At 41.4% G+C, this 17,738-nt stretch overlaps 1 protein-coding gene across 2 annotated transcripts; it reads right to left on the reverse strand.

Moving 5' to 3' along the window:
• Window positions 1–1,615: 1,615 nt before the first annotated feature.
• Window positions 1,616–15,766, reverse strand: eva1ba (eva-1 homolog Ba (C. elegans)). Of its 2 annotated transcripts, XM_069703830.1 has the most exons (4): window positions 15,322–15,766; window positions 4,725–4,885; window positions 3,103–3,195; window positions 1,616–2,984 (listed from the first exon to the last, which is right to left on the reverse strand). In XM_069703830.1, exons 3-4 carry the CDS (start codon window positions 3,167–3,169, stop codon window positions 2,560–2,562), a joined length of 492 nt encoding a protein of 163 aa, XP_069559931.1. In that variant the 5' UTR covers window positions 3,170–3,195; window positions 4,725–4,885; window positions 15,322–15,766; the 3' UTR covers window positions 1,616–2,559. The 2 variants fall into 2 exon arrangements, with proteins under 2 accessions (XP_069559931.1, XP_069559930.1); XM_069703829.1 differs by lacking the exons at window positions 4,725–4,885; window positions 15,322–15,766 and having other exon boundaries at window positions 3,103–4,113.
• Window positions 15,767–17,738: the final 1,972 nt, after the last annotated feature.

The raw sequence follows: 17,738 nt of genomic DNA on the forward strand, positions 1-17,738 counted from the left end.
TGTCAGAGGAAAATATGAAAATGGCCAATTTCCTTGTGTCCAAACTGAAGTTTCCAGTGACGTCAGCGGTACAGGGAAGCAATCAAATGAATGAGCTGTGGTTGCATGTTTACATCCCGGTGTACAACATTACCTCACTGAAAGACCCACCTCCTCTCTGCAACGCTTAAGGAAGAAAGACAAATTAGAAGAGGCAGGTATGACGTCAACAGAATAGAGGCAGAAATTAGCAGCCAACATTGGAGCAGAAACTCAAAACAGCATCAACAGCACAAAAGCAGAAATTAGCATCACACAGCAGCAGGTGTTTAGCGGCAGGCATCAAAGTCAGGAGTTCACTTCTATGAACCACAATGAGTCTGCACCGGTCTGAGCAACGTGAACTGAAGGTGCGGAAGGAAAAAAATAAATAATATAAAATCAGGGGATTTATCTTCCAGAGACCAAAACAACTTACCACGGCCGGCCCTTACTAGTTTGGTGACGGCAAGCAGAGAAGCGCGGCGTGGTCCCCGAGTTGTCCACCAGCAGGCGAAGGACAACGTCCCGCGTTTCCAAACATCTGTAAACAACGACCGACGCGATTTCAGCTGCAGCCGCAGCTACGAGCGGCGTTTAAACACTTGATGTCATTAAGTAACTCGGTTGGACTTGGTAGTAAGCAGCTTTATGAATGAGCGAGGGAGCTGCGGGAGAGGCGGCAAAACGCGCGCAGGTGTTCCCAAGTTGGAGCGCTTGATTTGGGTCACGGGCCGCACCGGTTCCTCCGCGTTTATGGCTGGACTGCAACATTGGAGAGGAGTCCGCCCTGTCCCTCAGCGGGTGATCAACTTTTACGATTGCGTGTCCAAAAGACGCACGTCTGATTGAAGTTACGCTATTGGTTGACCAATGCTGCAACTTTCTTGATTGGTTGCAAATTAGAAGGCCACCTTTTAAATTCAAAGACCCTAGTTTTGTTACAGGGTCCAGTCATGTAGTAGCTTTTCACCTATACTACATCTCAGTTTGCGTTCTGCCATTAGTACATTTGGCCTACATGTTAGTAAACTCGAGTAGTGTGTAAATTTCAACAGGGTAGTCCTCTCAAGTTGCACACAGTAGCTTAACTGTCTGTAAACATCACCCACAAACACATCAGTGTCCTTAATTTGGTCGTTTTACCAAAAATGACTGTGTTTTCCTGCCCTCGTTCAAACGCACAATAAACATACTGATGGCTTCTATTCAACAACGGTATGGTGGTATTAGATGAGAATGTGGACATGTAAAACTTGAACACAGTGCTCCTCAACAGAAGAAAAAAATTGGGTTGGCGGTCCCTTCATTTCCATAGCCCTTTGGCCAACTGTTGAGACTAAAAAAAAGCGTTAGGTGTTTCATCCTAAATGTGTCGACCGATATGAATACACTATCCAGGTACTCATAGTGCACGACATGTTTCCATACTTGACCTTGTGAACGCAATTATGCACTCAAAGTAGCAAATATGTGATTTTTAGACATAACCCTGGTCTTGTTTAAGAGAAAGTAAAAGCTAAATTGATTCTAATTTACCCCATTCGCTTTGTTATCAGGACATCTTCTGTTTACGTAATGTGTGTACAGGCTTAAACACCAAACCGTCTCAAGACTGCTCTGGAGTGCCCACATTTTTTTTTATTATGAAACAGTATTTCTTTAACCTTTTCAGGCGCATATGGGAGACATTGAGAAATAAAAAGTGACACAGGATGACCTTTCAAAATCATAATGGAAAAATTAGGCTTTCTCTCTTTTAAATCAAATTTAAATCTTGATTACAAATCCATGGCCCCAAGGTACAGAGAGGTATTTTTGTCTGACATTATGAAGAGAAACAACAGTACATTATTTGAGCTTAACACTTTAATCTTGTCATTTCCTTTGGTGGAATCATCCCTGAAAACATAGACATGGATGCAATTTACTCATAAATTATAGACATTGTACAGTATGTGTATATGCATCTGACTCCCCACAATGATTCATATGTGCTTGTTCAAACAATGTAATTTCCTTTTAACAGTACTGCTTACGGTGTGTTCTTGGAGAAAGAGCTGCTTTGAGTTTTCCTCACCAACTCCCCAGTCTGGAGAAGTGTTTTCATTCCAACAAACCATACATTGTCCTTATTAATACTTTCCTTTTCCATTCATTACATGCACAAACCCGGTGTTCATTTCTTCCATTAAGCACCATACATTTTAATAGACTGATTACTTCAAGTGTCCACCTCCCACATTTACATCACATATCTTCCATACGGACCAATCAATTGGTCTTTAAGCCATCTCTTGGGTTTAATTTCATGTAGACAGAATTAACATGGCAACATAAGAAGTGCAATATCTTATAGTTCAGCTCTGTCAGAGCCAAGTATATTAAATGTGGCACCACCACTGATTTCCTGTTCCACGAGTCATTTTTTTAAACACGGGCTCTCAAGTCTTACAGGCTTCAGGGACACCAAGCCCACCCAAAGGTCAATGCTTTTCCTCCACAGACCTCACAGTGTTTTCCCTTGTAGCCTTGCGTATCTTAGTAGTAATGCACTCTTCCAATAGTCCCTGTTCCCGTCCCCAGAATATCCGGCTGGCCGTTCCTCCAGATTTCACGGATGATACGTTCCCTCTCCTCCAGACGCTGCGCACGTTCCAGCTCTTCGGCTGAAGTGAACACGTTCACGCTCAGTGTCCCATCTGACTGGCTGGTGTGATTACTGACAGGGATTTCTGTGCTGGGCAACGGGAGAGGTGCCTCTACGTCGTCCCCTTCTTCATCATCATCATCCTCACTTTCCTCGTCCTCCTCACTGATGTCCTTTAAGTGTTTTTTCTCAGGCGTGGAGGGGGCTATGTTGGTCCGCGGCTTACAGGAGATGCGGATGACCAGGAGGCAGAGTGTGAGCACCAGGCCGAAACACACTCCGAGCACAAAGTAAAGGCCAAAGCTCTCCGGATTTGCTGTGGAAAGGACACAAACAAACAACACCAGATAGAGTTAAATGTCGTCACATGTTAAAATGTGTTTTTCTAAGGTCATGAACACAGTTTGTGCTGTATGTGCTGCAGTCTGACGAACCTTTGATGTGTGCATATGCAGCTATGCTGTTGCTTAGGAGGTCCATTTCTTTTTTCTTCACATCCATGTTGACTTCAGCTTTTTTTTCCACACCTGCAGCAGAAAAAGGATAAACCATTTTAGTTCTCACTTTGGCATATGACACAACTAAACACCCCATCAATGCTCTTCCAGCTGTTTAAAGTCTTTAAAGATTTCCCAAACTCCCTTCCTCCAGTGTTACATTCTGTACAGCGCCTAGATGTCAAACCCACTGACCAGAGCACTTCATCTGCCTTGCCTCCGGGTGGGTGGGTTGAGGCCTCCAACAAAAGCTTCTCTGTGTCCTTCTAAAGCACTGACTTCTTCTGGGATGTTCATAATGTGTTTGGGACACTGCACTTTGCCTCTGCCATTCTCTCTGAACCATGACAACCCGCCATAAATGAGGTCAAAAGTCAATTTTCCAAGTAGCCACAAAGGACTCCTTCCTGTCAGCTGAGACTCCCAGATCAATTTGTGAAGCTCAGAGGAAAAGGCCAGTGTGTTGTTGACTTATTTGTATTGTTTGGACATTGTGTCCCTGACATTTAAACTGTCTATCCTTCTGACATCCTGTCAGTCTGATGAGCTCCATTGTGTTTGTGTCCATTCCTATGTGCAGTCAGGACTTGTTACACTCTCAAGGAAATATTTCTTGAGGTAAAACCAGTGGAGCCATGAAGCAGATGAGATACAAAGGGAGTTCAGGTTCATTTTCCTTTTGCACACAGTTTTTTATTTTTATTTTCAGCAGTTATTGCTAGCTAGTCTGTAGCATAACCTTCAAACGACCTCCTCACTCGGTGGCTTTTGTCCTCAGGAGAAACAAAGCTGCTTCTCATCTGAAAGAAAACAATTATTGGATTTGCCTGCATTGGAAGCCATACCAGGGTCATGTTGTGCTGCTGCGTCTTTCTCTATTTCCTTTGTTAACCTTTCCAGTGCCCTTCCTCCTCCTCCTCCTCCTCCTCCCCCTCTACCTAATTGCTCCTTGCACCCCTTTCCCTCTAACTCTGGCTTTTCTCCTCTGCTTTGCCATTTTGTCAGCAATTTCTACCTCCCTGGCTGATGCATGATGACATCATGTTGTTGCACCGTATGACACATAAGAGTGTAAATGGCAACAACAAAAAAGGTGGAAATAAAAAGGCCTTTAATCCTTCCAGCTAATGTTGGCACCATTCCTCTTTAACATGGAAAAAAAACCTTCTGTTCATGTGAAATGATGACGAACTCTGAAGCCCTCCCTCTCCAACCTGTGTGCGCTGTTCTCTAAGTCAAACCACATGTCACCATGCCTACACACAGATCATATGGATGTCCTCAAATTGTACAAACCACATGTTTACGTTTGCATTTTCCTCTAACTTGCACCCACTGATAACTTCAAAGCCTGATCTTTATCATAATGTGACTACCTCAATGATTTATGTATCATTTGTGCTTATTTGTTGATGCAGCTTTTAGTTGAATTGAAGCATAAAACCACACATGTGTAAACCATATGTAACGTGGCCCACTAATGAACTTTAACACACAGCAAACATTCTCCCATAAAATCAGAAGTAAACAGATGAAGTGCAGATGAAGTATAAACTTACCGCAAAATGAAACTACAAAGCAAGTCCTCAGTCCCAGCTCATAGTGTACAGAGAAGTTATGAGAATCAATACAGAGCGATGGTCTCTCTCTTTCTCTCCCTTGCTGTTGGATCAGAGCCTGTGATCTTTGGTCCTCAGGCTAAACAGTTCATTTGGCCACCCTGAGACAAGAGCAAACACACACACAGACACAGAAACACACATAGAGACGTCAAGCTACATTAGATCCAAACTCACTGAGGCATCTGCAATGCAAACAACGACAGGCCCATTGCAGGATACACGGTCCAGAAAGAGACTAGAGGTAGGCCTTTCAGCTCTTTAGCAGCTCAGCTGTGCCCACACAGGGCGAAAAGCACAGTCCATGTCGTATACAGCAGTGTAAAAAAAGCAAAGTGACGAATGTGTTTACAGTTCAACTTGTTCACCAGAGTGCACGATATTTTTTATGATGTCGTCAAATTATTTGATGAAATCTGTGTGCCAGGACATTAAAAGTCCTCCCTCACACACCAGCTGTAAGAAGCTGAAGGAATTTGTGTCATCTATGATTTGAGGAATCATTACGTCATGTCTGATATATCCATATTTTACTCCATGTCATGATTCATATCGTGGAGTAATGTGTGGAGGATTATCAATTGCAGGTAGTAGATTGGCCATCAACACAACTGGACCCACTATGTTTATATCACATGTAGAGGTTTGTTAGCCTAGTTTACTATTCAAATTTCTGGATGGCATACAAACGTGTCAGCACAATAGGTACTCACAGCTTAACTTGCTGACAACACTATACTGTATGGGCTTTTTAAAAAAGTGGAAATCATTCATGTTATATAGGACTCAGCTCAATTTGAAGCAACTGTAGAAAATGAACCGGTTGGTGTTCATACTAAAAAAAAAAAAAAAAAAGTTTGAAAACGAGTAGGGTTGTGACCAAGAGTAAATTACTAGTGAGTGTTTTTGGTCCTCCAGCCTCAGGGACCAGTAATGAACCCGCTCCTGCTTGGTGCACCACAATGAGGCAAAGACTAGACTACTAGAAAACCTATTTGAACAAGAGACACAAAGATGAGATTTCAGTCTCGAGCACTTCAAACCACAACATTCTCACTGGAATATAACAAGAGCTCCTGAATTATTTTCCTGTACTTAGTTAAAGCAACTTGCTGGGGGTTAGGGCTTCACATGCCAGGTAAGCTGAGCGCTGTGAAAAATGCTGAGCTGTGAAGTTCTCTAACTATTTAGGAGAAAAAAAATGGTCTGCCAGCTGCAGTTGGTTTTGCAGAGCCTCTGTGCTTTCCAGGGCAGATTTTGATCTTGCTGACTCTTGGCAGATCCTATGTACTCTACACAGGGCCTGACAGACAGCGCTCAGGGGCTCAGTGTCAGACCAATCACTATAGCAACACGCTTGCCATGCAGGCCACCCCTTCGGTCCCTACGGGAGGGAGGCGATGGCCCCTCTGTTTCTGCTCCACATGGTAGGGATGGACTTGGGTCTTCCAGGCGAGCTTCCTCCGACTTTTTTTTTTTTTTTAAGATAATGAACAAGTTCATCTTCCTCCCTCCTGCAGAGTCTAATCCCTAATGAAATCTATTCATCATTATTCAAGCTGAGCTGAAGAACACAGGCTTTCAATGAGTTATTTGTTTTTTGTCCCAAGCGTAATAAAGAGAACAGCTCGAATGACTGCAGTCACTCTTCAAGCCAAGGTCAAAGCTAATGATTGGACACTCACACTACAGTAACTGGCCTCTTCTCACAGAGGAATGCAGCAAACCTGAGTTCTGGGACACAGGCATCTGTTACTGGTGGTTAATGACAACTGGGGGCCTGTTTAAAGCCTATCTAAACACTAATTATCCTGCCCTGTTGTTTTGTTGTGTTTTTGTTTTACCCAAGCAAGGAAATTATTAACAGACCCACTCCTGAATGCAGGATCCCATGACTCAACGTTCAGTCATCTTCTCCAAGTGACCCAATTAAGGTTTTCTATTGCAGATCTTGCCCTCCCCTCCAGCCCTGAAAATGAGACCTTCATTACACCAAATAGTCATGCGTTAGTGATTTTAAGTATCATTTTGTTCCATCTTGTTCTACTCAAACAAAAGTTGCAATATTAACTGTCTGGTAAATATTATGAATGAAAACAATAGTCCTCGAAATTACGGCTCTCAACATGATCACATATTGACACTATATATAAACTTAATCCAAAAAAAGCAACCAAACCAAACATGTGGTGTAGCTGGCAAAAATCAAATAAACACACCAACAAAGCTGTGTACTTTTCACACACTAAACTGCAGTTTTTGTGGAGTGCTGACTGTTGGAGGCATTCACACTGACTGTGGTACAATTGAGAAAATCTTTAAAAATCAAGAAGCCATATGATGTTTTCATGTAGAAAACCTGTATAAAACTGCTCCTATAAAATAGATTCTCGTAGCTTTGGTAATTTTTGGCTTCAGTGCAAGCTTTTTGTTCTTTAACATGACAATGCTTTCCATCAGTTACGAAAATGTATCATATATCGTCACAGGGAAGCAGGATATTAAAAGATGTAAGACGGATAAAACAACATTTTCCAATGATCTGGCCAAACGTTCTGTGGCACGTGCCTTTGTGTCACATCTGAGCTCCTGTGACGTTAATGTCTGATCCTATTTTTTGTCCTTGCTAACTTATCATTTGATCCTTCCTGTCCTCGTATCCTCAGGTCAAACACTCAGGCATCCTTTTCCTGAGTCCTTTCCACGCTGATGACTATTAAATAATCACAGCTTTAAATGATTGGAAAACATGTCTTCATGTCATATTAAATGAACACATAATATAACTATAGTGACAAATGATAAAGGCTGCAATTAACTTAGCAGTTTGTTTTTCATAAAATGTATCAGTCAGCAATGAGTTATTCATGTCAGGTCGCAGCAGGAGTCAACATAAACACAGTGTGGCACGGTGACGTGGTCCACAAGGAGGTCAAGTACTATTTCTGACTGGGCACTGTTTGTTTTGGTTTGGATGGACGAGCTGAGCGGAAAAAACCCTCCAAAACTATTATGTAGTGTGATATTTTTGTTGTCATCCACTTTGAGATGACCACAATTGGCCTTCCTTCCCACAGGGTTTGTCCCTTTCCGTAGGCACTGCATCTAGGTCAAAGCCTTCTTTCAGCATCATTTCCATTGTCTAAGATAAGTATGTTAAGACAGAATGAGTGAGCTGTCAACTGTAAACAGATGTCAGCTGGGTGATTTATCAGCTGCCTGCTTACAGGGGCAGACCGCCACAGCAAAAATGTTCTCAGAGAATAGAAGCACTTTTCCCCAGATACTTCACCAGTAATGCTTATTTCATAAACCGTCCAACCACAATCCTCTTCCACAATGAAGAAATCAAAGTCATAACCCTTCAGTGGAATTTATGCAGGGAGTCAAGCCACATTTGATTTATACGCAGAACATGAAAAGGTCAGATTACACAAGGGAGCCAGTCTGTGTTATTTCCTCGTTGTAATGACACACGTCGAACCACAGAGGGGAAGAAATATTTTTAATACCTCAAATTTCTGTGCAGCTGCAACAATTCTTGGCACAATAGACGGTGTGTCTGTGGTTTGCCTGGGATGAAACTTCACAGAATGAAAATAGCTAGATTTAAATGCAATTACATCTCTTTGTTTTTAAACTTAAGTCCACGCAAAGGCTCTCTCTGAGCGAGATCACAGAAACTGCCATTACAATTTATAGCGTCTTACTAGAGTCTTTGCTCTTGATTATGTTCATTAAAGTGTTTCTGCTTTGATTCTGTGGTTGCTACTGAAAAAAAAATCAGCCTGGACTTAATGATGCACAGCATCAAACACACCAATCTGGGTAATTTACTCTCTATTTTCAGCCCTCTGAAACTCTGCAAGTTCTCCTTTAATAAATACACTGAATCACATTTCTGGTCTTGGCTCTGTTATTCTCTTACTCGTGAAGAAATTCACTCAGCAGCTGAAGAAACGTTTAGAGATGCCTACAAACTGCCAAAGAATCTGAAACTGTATCTCTAAAATATCTGCTGGATGTCTGTACAAGTCATTTATCATACACACCTGTAATCAAGCCAGAGAAAAGTTCAAGCTCTAAAACATAATGGAACTTCAAGTTCTCCCCGAAACAGCAGAGGTGCAGGCGATTACTCTCCACTCGATAAACAGTAACACTGTCCAAACCAAGGTCTCTGTTTACAGGGTCTGTGAAAGCGTTTACGAAGGTCCACAGGAGTGAAGGTAATTTCAAGCGGAGGCCAAAGTGAGTTTCCTTCAGGTCCACAAGGGTTTCAAAGGGCTCGATTTTTGGAGAGTGTAAGAGCACAAATCTTCCCAGTTCCTCCTGACATGAAGATCTTGGGTTTCAAGCTGTGCTAAATGTTACTTCTGCTTCCCTCTTGTCAAGGTCTGCCTGAGTATCTGACAGGAGAGGAAGGTTGTTGCATTTAGAAACAGATCATGCAGGTGGTTGCCATCAGAACAAAGACAGAGAGCAGTAGGTAAGGTTGACCCTGAACAGACCTGGGTCCGAGGGAATTTGCATATATTTTGGTTTCAGGCTTATTTTGTCACTGAGAATCTGATGAAGTAAAATATTTTGAAACAATCACGAGTTTCTGAGGGTAAATGACGGAACAACACACCATGTAAAACATCCGAGTTAGGGTAAAACAGGTCACTTGTAACAGCAAAGTTCCTGGTTTGAATCTGGCTGGAGACCTTTGTCACATGTCATACAAAAATATCTATCTCCCTTTCCATTTCCTGTCTCTTTTTCTATGGTACTTCAATAGATATGAGATAATGGGGACTTATTGACTGAAGCAGCAGTTAAAAAAGCAAGTCATTGTCTTGGTTTGGATGTTTCTTGTATCACACTGTTTTCACCAGCAGATGGATTTTGCTATCTTGTCATGGACCAAAAGATATTTAAACTTTCCGTGACTCTGAGAACTTCTGGGACTTCAAACCAGATTTGCAGATGAAGACTGTGCAATACTGTCCGAAGCAAGAAAGAGGTCCTTGAGTGCAGATTGTATCATCAGCTTCTGTTAGCAAGGTCGGCAATTTATTTTCAGGCCCGACAGTTACTCACAATGAACATGAAAGTCCAGGAGTTCCTCAGAATCACAAAAAAGTATGATTACCTGCTGTTTCATTAGAACTAAGCGAGCTTCAACCGATGATAAAGACTGTGATTTGTTTGAAAGCTCCAGAAGATTTAAATGACTGGATGTTGAGGAGATTGTTTTGCCCACACCTAAAATTTGCCTTTCATTAATTTTACTGTCACAAAAGTACAGACTGCATAACTTGGTCTTTAGTTAAGGAGAGTTTGACATTAAGTTATCCTGATGCGGAAAACCCCACCCATCTAACACTCTCTGTAGGTAAAAACAAACAGTTTAAATCATACTTGAAACTAGTCTGAACCACGGTGTGCTGCCAGCTGCAAAGACAAACAAATGTACCGTTAGAACATGCCTAACTTTTATTAAGTTTCCTCTTGAGTGGCTCTTAACTGGGAATGAAATTAGATCTAAAAGTGTGTTGTTTGTTCAGCACTCATACTTTGCCATTTTTGTTCCATTAGACAGTTCGATTCTATCCAAGCCGCTTGAATATGTTCAGTGTTTGATATGCAGCTGAAAGAGAGCTTTCTTTCTGCATGTGTTGATGTATTTGGCTTTCGGCATGTACTATATTTGACATAGACTCAATAAACAACAGCTTTTCTTTCAGGGACTAAAACCTTTCCAGGAGTACACACGAAATCAGCCCAGTCAGGCATTGTTGGGCAGTTATTATTTGACTGTATACATTTTACTTTTCAGCAACGTTTGGGTTATAAAGTCAACATGACTCAGTGTGGCAATGTGACGCCAGCTTGGCTCACATTAAAGCATCCCTGGCATCCTTGTGTCATGAAAAGTGAACCCCAGTGCACCGCTTGCCCTGTGAAGAGCATGTTTTGTGGGCTATGGCAGGTAATGGTAGGGTAATAGAGATGTGGGACTGAGCTGGGGGTTAGGGCAAGTGGTTAATAGCAGCCAGATGTGCGCCTGATTTGAGTCAGAGTCAGAATGCTTTACTATGTAAATCAAGAAGAGATATCCCATGTTCCATCCTCACTCTGACGTTATCAAGGTACCAATCAAGCGAATCAAGCTCATGGCAGTAGGAAGCCAGAATAAAACCCCAGCTGTGTGTTTGCTGACAAGGTATGTGTGTGTGTTTGTCTACAGTATTTCTCTGTGTGTTAACAGTTACAAGTAAAACCCAGTGGGCTTAGGTCATCATAAACTCAAAGCTCCAGAAATAGAGCCATGATCTCACCCTTTTCATCAATCTTGGCCCCCATCCAGCAGCACACCAACACCACACACTGTATCAATTACATGGGCCCTACGGATTACTCCATGACACAAAACATGTGCTTGCCCCTCTCTGTGATTGGGTCCGCAGAATTCGATCTACATAACAAATGAACACGGTGCAGTTCTATTAGATTCAGGAAGTTCAGAAGTGCTATCGTGACATGGCTGTGCTTGTTTAGTGAAAGTGAGGGCCGCCTGTATGGTTTCAGACAATTAAAGGCCTTTGAGGCCATGGCTACTGACCTCAAGCAGTAGCAATTAGATAAGCATCAACAGCATTGTCATCTGTCATGGTGCAGCTTGATTTATAGTGAGTCATATTTGTGTGCCTCTGTGATGACAACATTCTTTGCTTGGAGGCATTATGTTTACTAGCTGTCCGTCTTAGGCTCATGAACACTTTATCTCAAGAACACCTTAAAGGGAATTTCTTCAAATTTGGTACAAACGTTCACTTAGACTCAAGGATGAATTGATAGATTTTGGTGGCCAAAGGTCACTGTGACCTCATGTCTGTCCCATTATTGTGAACACTTAATTTCAGATACACCCTGAGAGACCTTTTTCAAATTTGGCACAAACACTCTCTTGAACTCTCAAAACTGAAAAGATTTTGATTGTTGAAGATGATAGCTCAAAGTTACTGGAATCTCACGTCTGTCCCATGCGCATGAATGCAACTCTTGAGGAAAGCCTCGAGTCTGGACAAACATGGATGTAAACTCAAACTTGACTTGCTGGTGAAGCGGTCATTTTAGTTAAGTAGTAAGGACGTTAACTCCTCCGAGCATAAACCATAACTTATTTCAGATAAGACTATTTATTAACACACCAGAAAATACACTGGAGCTAATGCTCATTTTGTCATTAAAGAGAAGAGAAACAAATGTCTTGTGATGGCTGTGAGCTCTTCTGCGGGGTTGGAGAGATATTGTTCCAAAACTGAGTACCACCGAGATAAAAGAAGTCTCACTTATGTTTTGTCATTCATACTTTTCAGGGTACCAAATACCCTATAAAATAAGGGCATTATATTGAAGTGCATTTTTGTGTGTGTTTCCGTCTCTGCATGCCCCCCATCTCGTGTGTGTTTACAGTAACTGCATGTACTGTATGTCTCAACATGTGTGTGTCCGTGGGATAGGAGTGTAAGCTTAGACAAACCCACTGAACTTAACATGTCAAACATTCGCTGAAATCTAAACAGGAGAGTGTTTGGGCCAGTGAAGCTATGATGAAAAGGCAGTAAGGAAACTTTGCTAAACACAGTTTCTGAGACACCTCATTCATCAAACTTCTGTTTCTCAGTGACGATAACATATTCTTTTGATTACTTAATGCCGGTAAGATAAGATCTCTAGTAGGCATAAATTCTTGTCATGTCACCATTCATGTCTGAATAATTGCTCAATAAACGAACATATCTTTAGAAAGAACTACTGTTAGTAGTGAAGTTAGTAAGTCTTTCACTATCCAAAAGTTGACTCGATCAAAAAGTATGAGTGCAAACCAACTGCTGCATGATGGGAGATGTTACAGTGAGCAAGGCTGTTTTAAGACACTTTGTTCTGTGCAGCAAAAAACAGATAATAAGGTGTTTTATTGAGAAATATTTAAATTTTTTCCAAAATGTTCATGCCAAATGAATTTAAGAAACTATTGTTTTGGTTATATTCAACGAATCACGTAAAACCAAGATATATAATCGAATGACAAACAACAGTTAGCAGCTGCAGCAATAAGCCAGCAGCAGTAATAATTAGATGCAGAAAGCCTGTTGTTTGACTGGACCACTCTGTTTGGGGCCTGGGTGTATAGTTCAAAGAGATCTGCTGATGATCATCTGATCTGGTATGACTTCATGTCCGAGCCCCATGAAACCATTTTCACAGCATTTAAACTGTTGCTAAATTAATTTTTTCACTGTGTTTCTGTCAAACATCTGTTCTTTTTTTTCCTTAGGTAAGAATCTGCTTTTAAATTTAAAGCAGATCCCAAAGTTTCAGTGTCACCAAATATATAAAACTGAAGGTGACATTTATATAAAATGATGCACATGTATAATTTTCTATTCAACAGCACGTTCAGCTATTAAAAGAGAAAAAGGGGGACGCTCCTCGTGTTTTCAGTATAAACCTCATATAGATTTGATAGAGTAGGAAGAGTAGGAGCTGTAGCTGATAAGATGATTTTAAGACCCTTGAAAAAAAAGTGTGATTAAGGGGTTAATTTATGCATGCTGAAGTTTTTCCATTTACTCTGTTTGACATTTCCAGCTTCATTAGGTTATTGCACAATATTGCAATAAAGAACCTGAGTACTCAACAGTGAACTCCTGATGAGTTTTCTAAGTAGTACTGGCACATAAGAGACACATTGTGTGGATATACATTGGGACCTAGATTGCTGAATTTATGCTTTAATGGAAAATTACCTCATTGTTATTGTTGCAATCTGCAGTAACAGTACAAGATAATATATATATATATATATATATATTTTTTTTATTATTTTTTTTTATTGTAATAGCACTCTCCTGAAGCCAATACTGAGACCTGGAAATTATAGGAGTTGCTCTATATTTGTGACTGGGAGAACACCAGCTGCGGGTGGTATTGTGATGACAATGCATATTTTGCTGAAGAAAAGACAATACTGCAACACAATAAAGCTCATTTGTGAGCCTGCTAAATCAGCCAATTTCATGTTGCTCCAGGCTTTATGCAACATTGAATCATCACATGCTTTTTCTTGCTTTTGTGCAAAAAAAGTTATAAACAACAGTCTCACATAACTGCACATTTTATTCCTTTTCTTGCTCGGGGTTGTGTTTATTGTAATGCTGCCTACGTGGGGCTCTTTTCTCTTGGCTTATCCTGACCCTGTGGAGACTGAAACTTTCTGTATCTCCCCTGCAAACAGATTGGTACCATGGGAGTTTAGACAAGCAATTCAAATTACAGCCTGACCTTTGACCTCTGGGTAAATAGAGTAAGTTCACAACCATCCTCAGGACAGATAAGACAGGCCGACTGATAAGTGAGTGGATGGGGTTTTGGGGGTGAAAGGAAAGTCTGCTGGCTGGAATAGACAGGAGAGGTCACGCAGAAGTCAACTCTTCCCAGTCAGCCTTGAAGGGGTTACTTAACTACTTTTCACGCTCATCCTATGGAGCGTTATCTGATCGGATGGAGGAGGCACAGCTAGAGTGCTGCCTGCCATTTCAGATAGTGTAAATTAAAGGAGACCCCAGAGAGCAACCCAGCCCTCTCCAGCCTCCACCCATCACCTCCCCTCTCCCACTTTCTCTCTGATAAGAGGTGCTAACCACAAACGTCCAGCAGAGAAAGAGAGAGATTGGAGCGGAAGCATATGGTCAACTGCTGAGTGTCTCTATGAGCTTGTGTAAAGAAAAAGGGAAACGCTGAAAGAGAAATACAGCCATATGCACCATGTGTACTCTCTTAGTCGCTGCACTTGAAATCCTGTGACGTCTCTGGCCTCTCTGCTTCTATGACGTCTGCTCTTTCACAAAAAGCGACAGGATGTTTGCTTTGATTGTAGCGAAGTGACAACTGTCTAATCACCGCAAGGTTACAAAATAATGTGCAGCTGCACAGGAAAGCCATGCCTGGGCTCTCCTGTCCTGTCTCGGCTACTGCTGCATCAGCTCTTCTTCAGCACCGGTTCATCTAATACATGCTGAAAACACACATATCTGGCAGTTTGACACAGTTTGGATCAACATGGATGTTCAGCTTAGTTCAGGACTAGTAATTACAAAAAATAGTGTGTTATACTATGATAACAAGTGGTTCTTACTGAAAAAGAAAAGTTGGCATCATGTCTACAGGTTTTAATAAATGTGTTTCCAAAACTCACTCTATCAGACCGAACCACAGTTTATTATGATAGAAACAATCACCCGAGGAGCTCATGCATGTGAAGTAAAAATCTACTAAAGCTGCTTTGATGAAAAGCAGAGATCAAACTTTGTAGCACAGAGAAGTTTTCCCAGACACAAGCACCTCCAAACAAGCCTGCTAAACTGAAGTTTTAATGAGCAGTGAAGCATTCAACCTTCATACTGTCTACTGCAGTACACTGTCCGTGGTTCACAAAGGGTTTCTATCGTGCTGCACCTACACTGAACCAAACTGTCAAACTCACCGGTCAGTGATGAGAGAAAACGTCCCTCTGAAGTTGTTCAGTCTGCGCAGAAAGCTTCGGGCAAACTGCAAATCTTTGTCTTCTTTCCCTCCAAATTTAGAAAAAAAAAAAAAAAAGAAAAACATACAGCATTACAAGCAGTCCTGACTGTTTCACTGTTACTGCTGTGGTCAAGTCCTGAAGAGCGTGTGTGTCTGCCTGAGCATGTGTGTGTGTGTGTGTGTGTGTGTGTGTGTGTGTGTGTGTGTGTGTGTGTGTGTGTGTGTGTGTGTGTGTGTGTGTGTGTGTGTGTGTGTGTGTGTGTGTGTGTGTGTGTATGCACGGAGTCTGGGGAAGAGGTGGTAACTTCCTCTCAAAGTTGGAGACGGAGTGAGTAACAGAGTTTTCTCTCTCCCGGCTCCAGTCCACAAGAAGCAGGAAAAGCTGTCATACTATCCCTCTTTCAGATGAAAAAAAAAGAAAAAGAGGAACAGCCTAAAAAGGGCAAGCGAGTGGAAGAGGGGAGGGAGGAAAGCTGTAGTGTGCGTGTGTGTCTGCCTGAGCATGTATGTGTGTGTGTGTGTGTGTGTGTGTGTGTGTGTGTGTGTGTGTGTGTGTGTGTGTGTGTGTGTGTGTGTGTGTGTGTGTGTGTGTGTGTGTGTGTGTGTGTGTGTGTGTGTGTGTGTGTGTGTGTGTGTGTGTGTGTGTGTGTGTGTGTGTGTGTGGAGGGGGGCTTTCCCTCTGCTGTTAAGCAAAGAAGCAAAAAGCAACTCCAGGCAAATTAACTCAAGTTTTTTTCCATGAACAGTCCACTGCAACAAGAGGGAAAACAACATCAACAAAACTGCCATATTGTGTGTGGTTAGCAGATGTAAAAAAAAAGTGTCAAGAGAGCTTCATTTGCTCTCCTGACACTGTTTTATGAGATGAGAGTATCAATTCCACTCTCGTGTCTGTAAATATGAAGCTCATAAATTTGCTTAGTGTAGTTGAAAGACTGGAAAGCAGCCAGCACGGCTCTGTCCAAAGGTGTCAAAAACACCAGCACCTCTAAAACAGACTGATGAACATTAACAAATTAAAGTTAAAAATGCCATATTGCAGTTTTATGGGTTTTATCAGGTTGTAACAAATATTTGCTGCAAGCAGTGACTTCCTGGAGTTTCCAACCCAAACTCCAACCTCAAGAAATTGTCCAAAAAACTACAATATGTCATTTTTACAATTCGATATTTGTACATATCAAATAAACAAGATATAAGTTGTTAATTTGTGAGTTTTAGAGATGCGGGTAGGCTGATTTTGTCACCTTTGTTCTGAGCAAGGATTGCTCATTCCCCTTGTTTGTAGTGTCTATGCTCAGCTAAACTGTCCCTCAAAGACAAGGCAGCCCAGTATCACGTCAAAGCCTGTAATACACCCGTCTGTCCACTAGAGGATATCGTGTCAGTGTCTCGTTTTGCCTAGCCTAGATGTGAAAAGTACACACGTGTATCAAAGAAGGACGTCATGTGATGGAAATCAAAGTACAAAGTGTGATAAAGTCTGAAAGGGGAGGAGGTCGGGGGTTGGATGGAGCAGACACAGGACTTTCTCTCGGATGACTGGACATCCGACTGCACATGTAAAGCAGAGGTCTCCAATCAATAGCTAGCTTGCAAGCTACTGGTTGAGTATGTGAGTGTTGAGTATCAATTTGTTATTGTTCACACACATGACGCTTGTGTTTGGTGGAGCTCAGCTATGTGAATAAATGTTACAGTGTCAGAGAGCTACACGAGTAGCTCTCAACACTTTTGTTTTGTGAAAGTAGCTCTTGAAGGAAAAACTATTGGGGACCCCTGATGTAAAGTATTGACCTTATGTAATGTTTACTTATGTGAATTGACTTATATTTACCTTACCAAGTGTTTTTTTTTTTTGGTGGCCTTTCACTTTTCACATCTAGATGAGATAAAACATGACACTGACACAGTATCATCTAGTGGACCGACAGGTGCTTTACACATAATATCCATTTGCACTTGCCGTACATAAACTGGACAGATGTGAGAATGACATTTAACTTCTTATATAACTCTTGGGAAGAAAGCAAATAAAACTATTTCTCAAAATGAACTCTGTACTCTTCCTTGAAAAATTACATTTTGTCATTTATAAATTTAAAAGTACATTGATTATGCGAGGAAGGAAATGTATCCTGTTGGTGATAATATTCATGAAACTATACACTGTAGATATTAAACATTCAGCATCTAAGTTTGTTCACGTAACATATTGTACTGAGAGAAATGTGTGTTCTGTAATAGTGGATTTATGCTGTCACAATGCTTACAATAAGATGAAGAGTTTTGTGTTGCTTTTTATTTACTAATTTCAAAGATGTTATGGCCTTTTATAACTGATTAGAGCAGTCACGTCCCTCCCTCTGCTTCAAG

The sequence above is a fragment of the Brachyistius frenatus genome, unplaced genomic scaffold (assembly GCF_029030835.1).
Source record: "Brachyistius frenatus isolate BFR_SWC_R1_liver_20210118 unplaced genomic scaffold, ASM2903083v1 Contig_48, whole genome shotgun sequence".
NCBI classification, from domain to species: domain Eukaryota; kingdom Metazoa; phylum Chordata; class Actinopteri; family Embiotocidae; genus Brachyistius; species Brachyistius frenatus.

Coding starts and splice junctions, on each gene's coding strand:
- eva1ba (XM_069703829.1), bottom strand. CDS start 3,262: ATGGGGTGTTTAGTTGTGTCATATGCCAAAGTGAGAACTAAAATGGTT. Junction 2,985..3,102: donor TGCATATGCACACATCAAAG/GTTCGTCAGACT, acceptor TCCTTTCCACAG/CAAATCCGGAGAGCTTTGGC.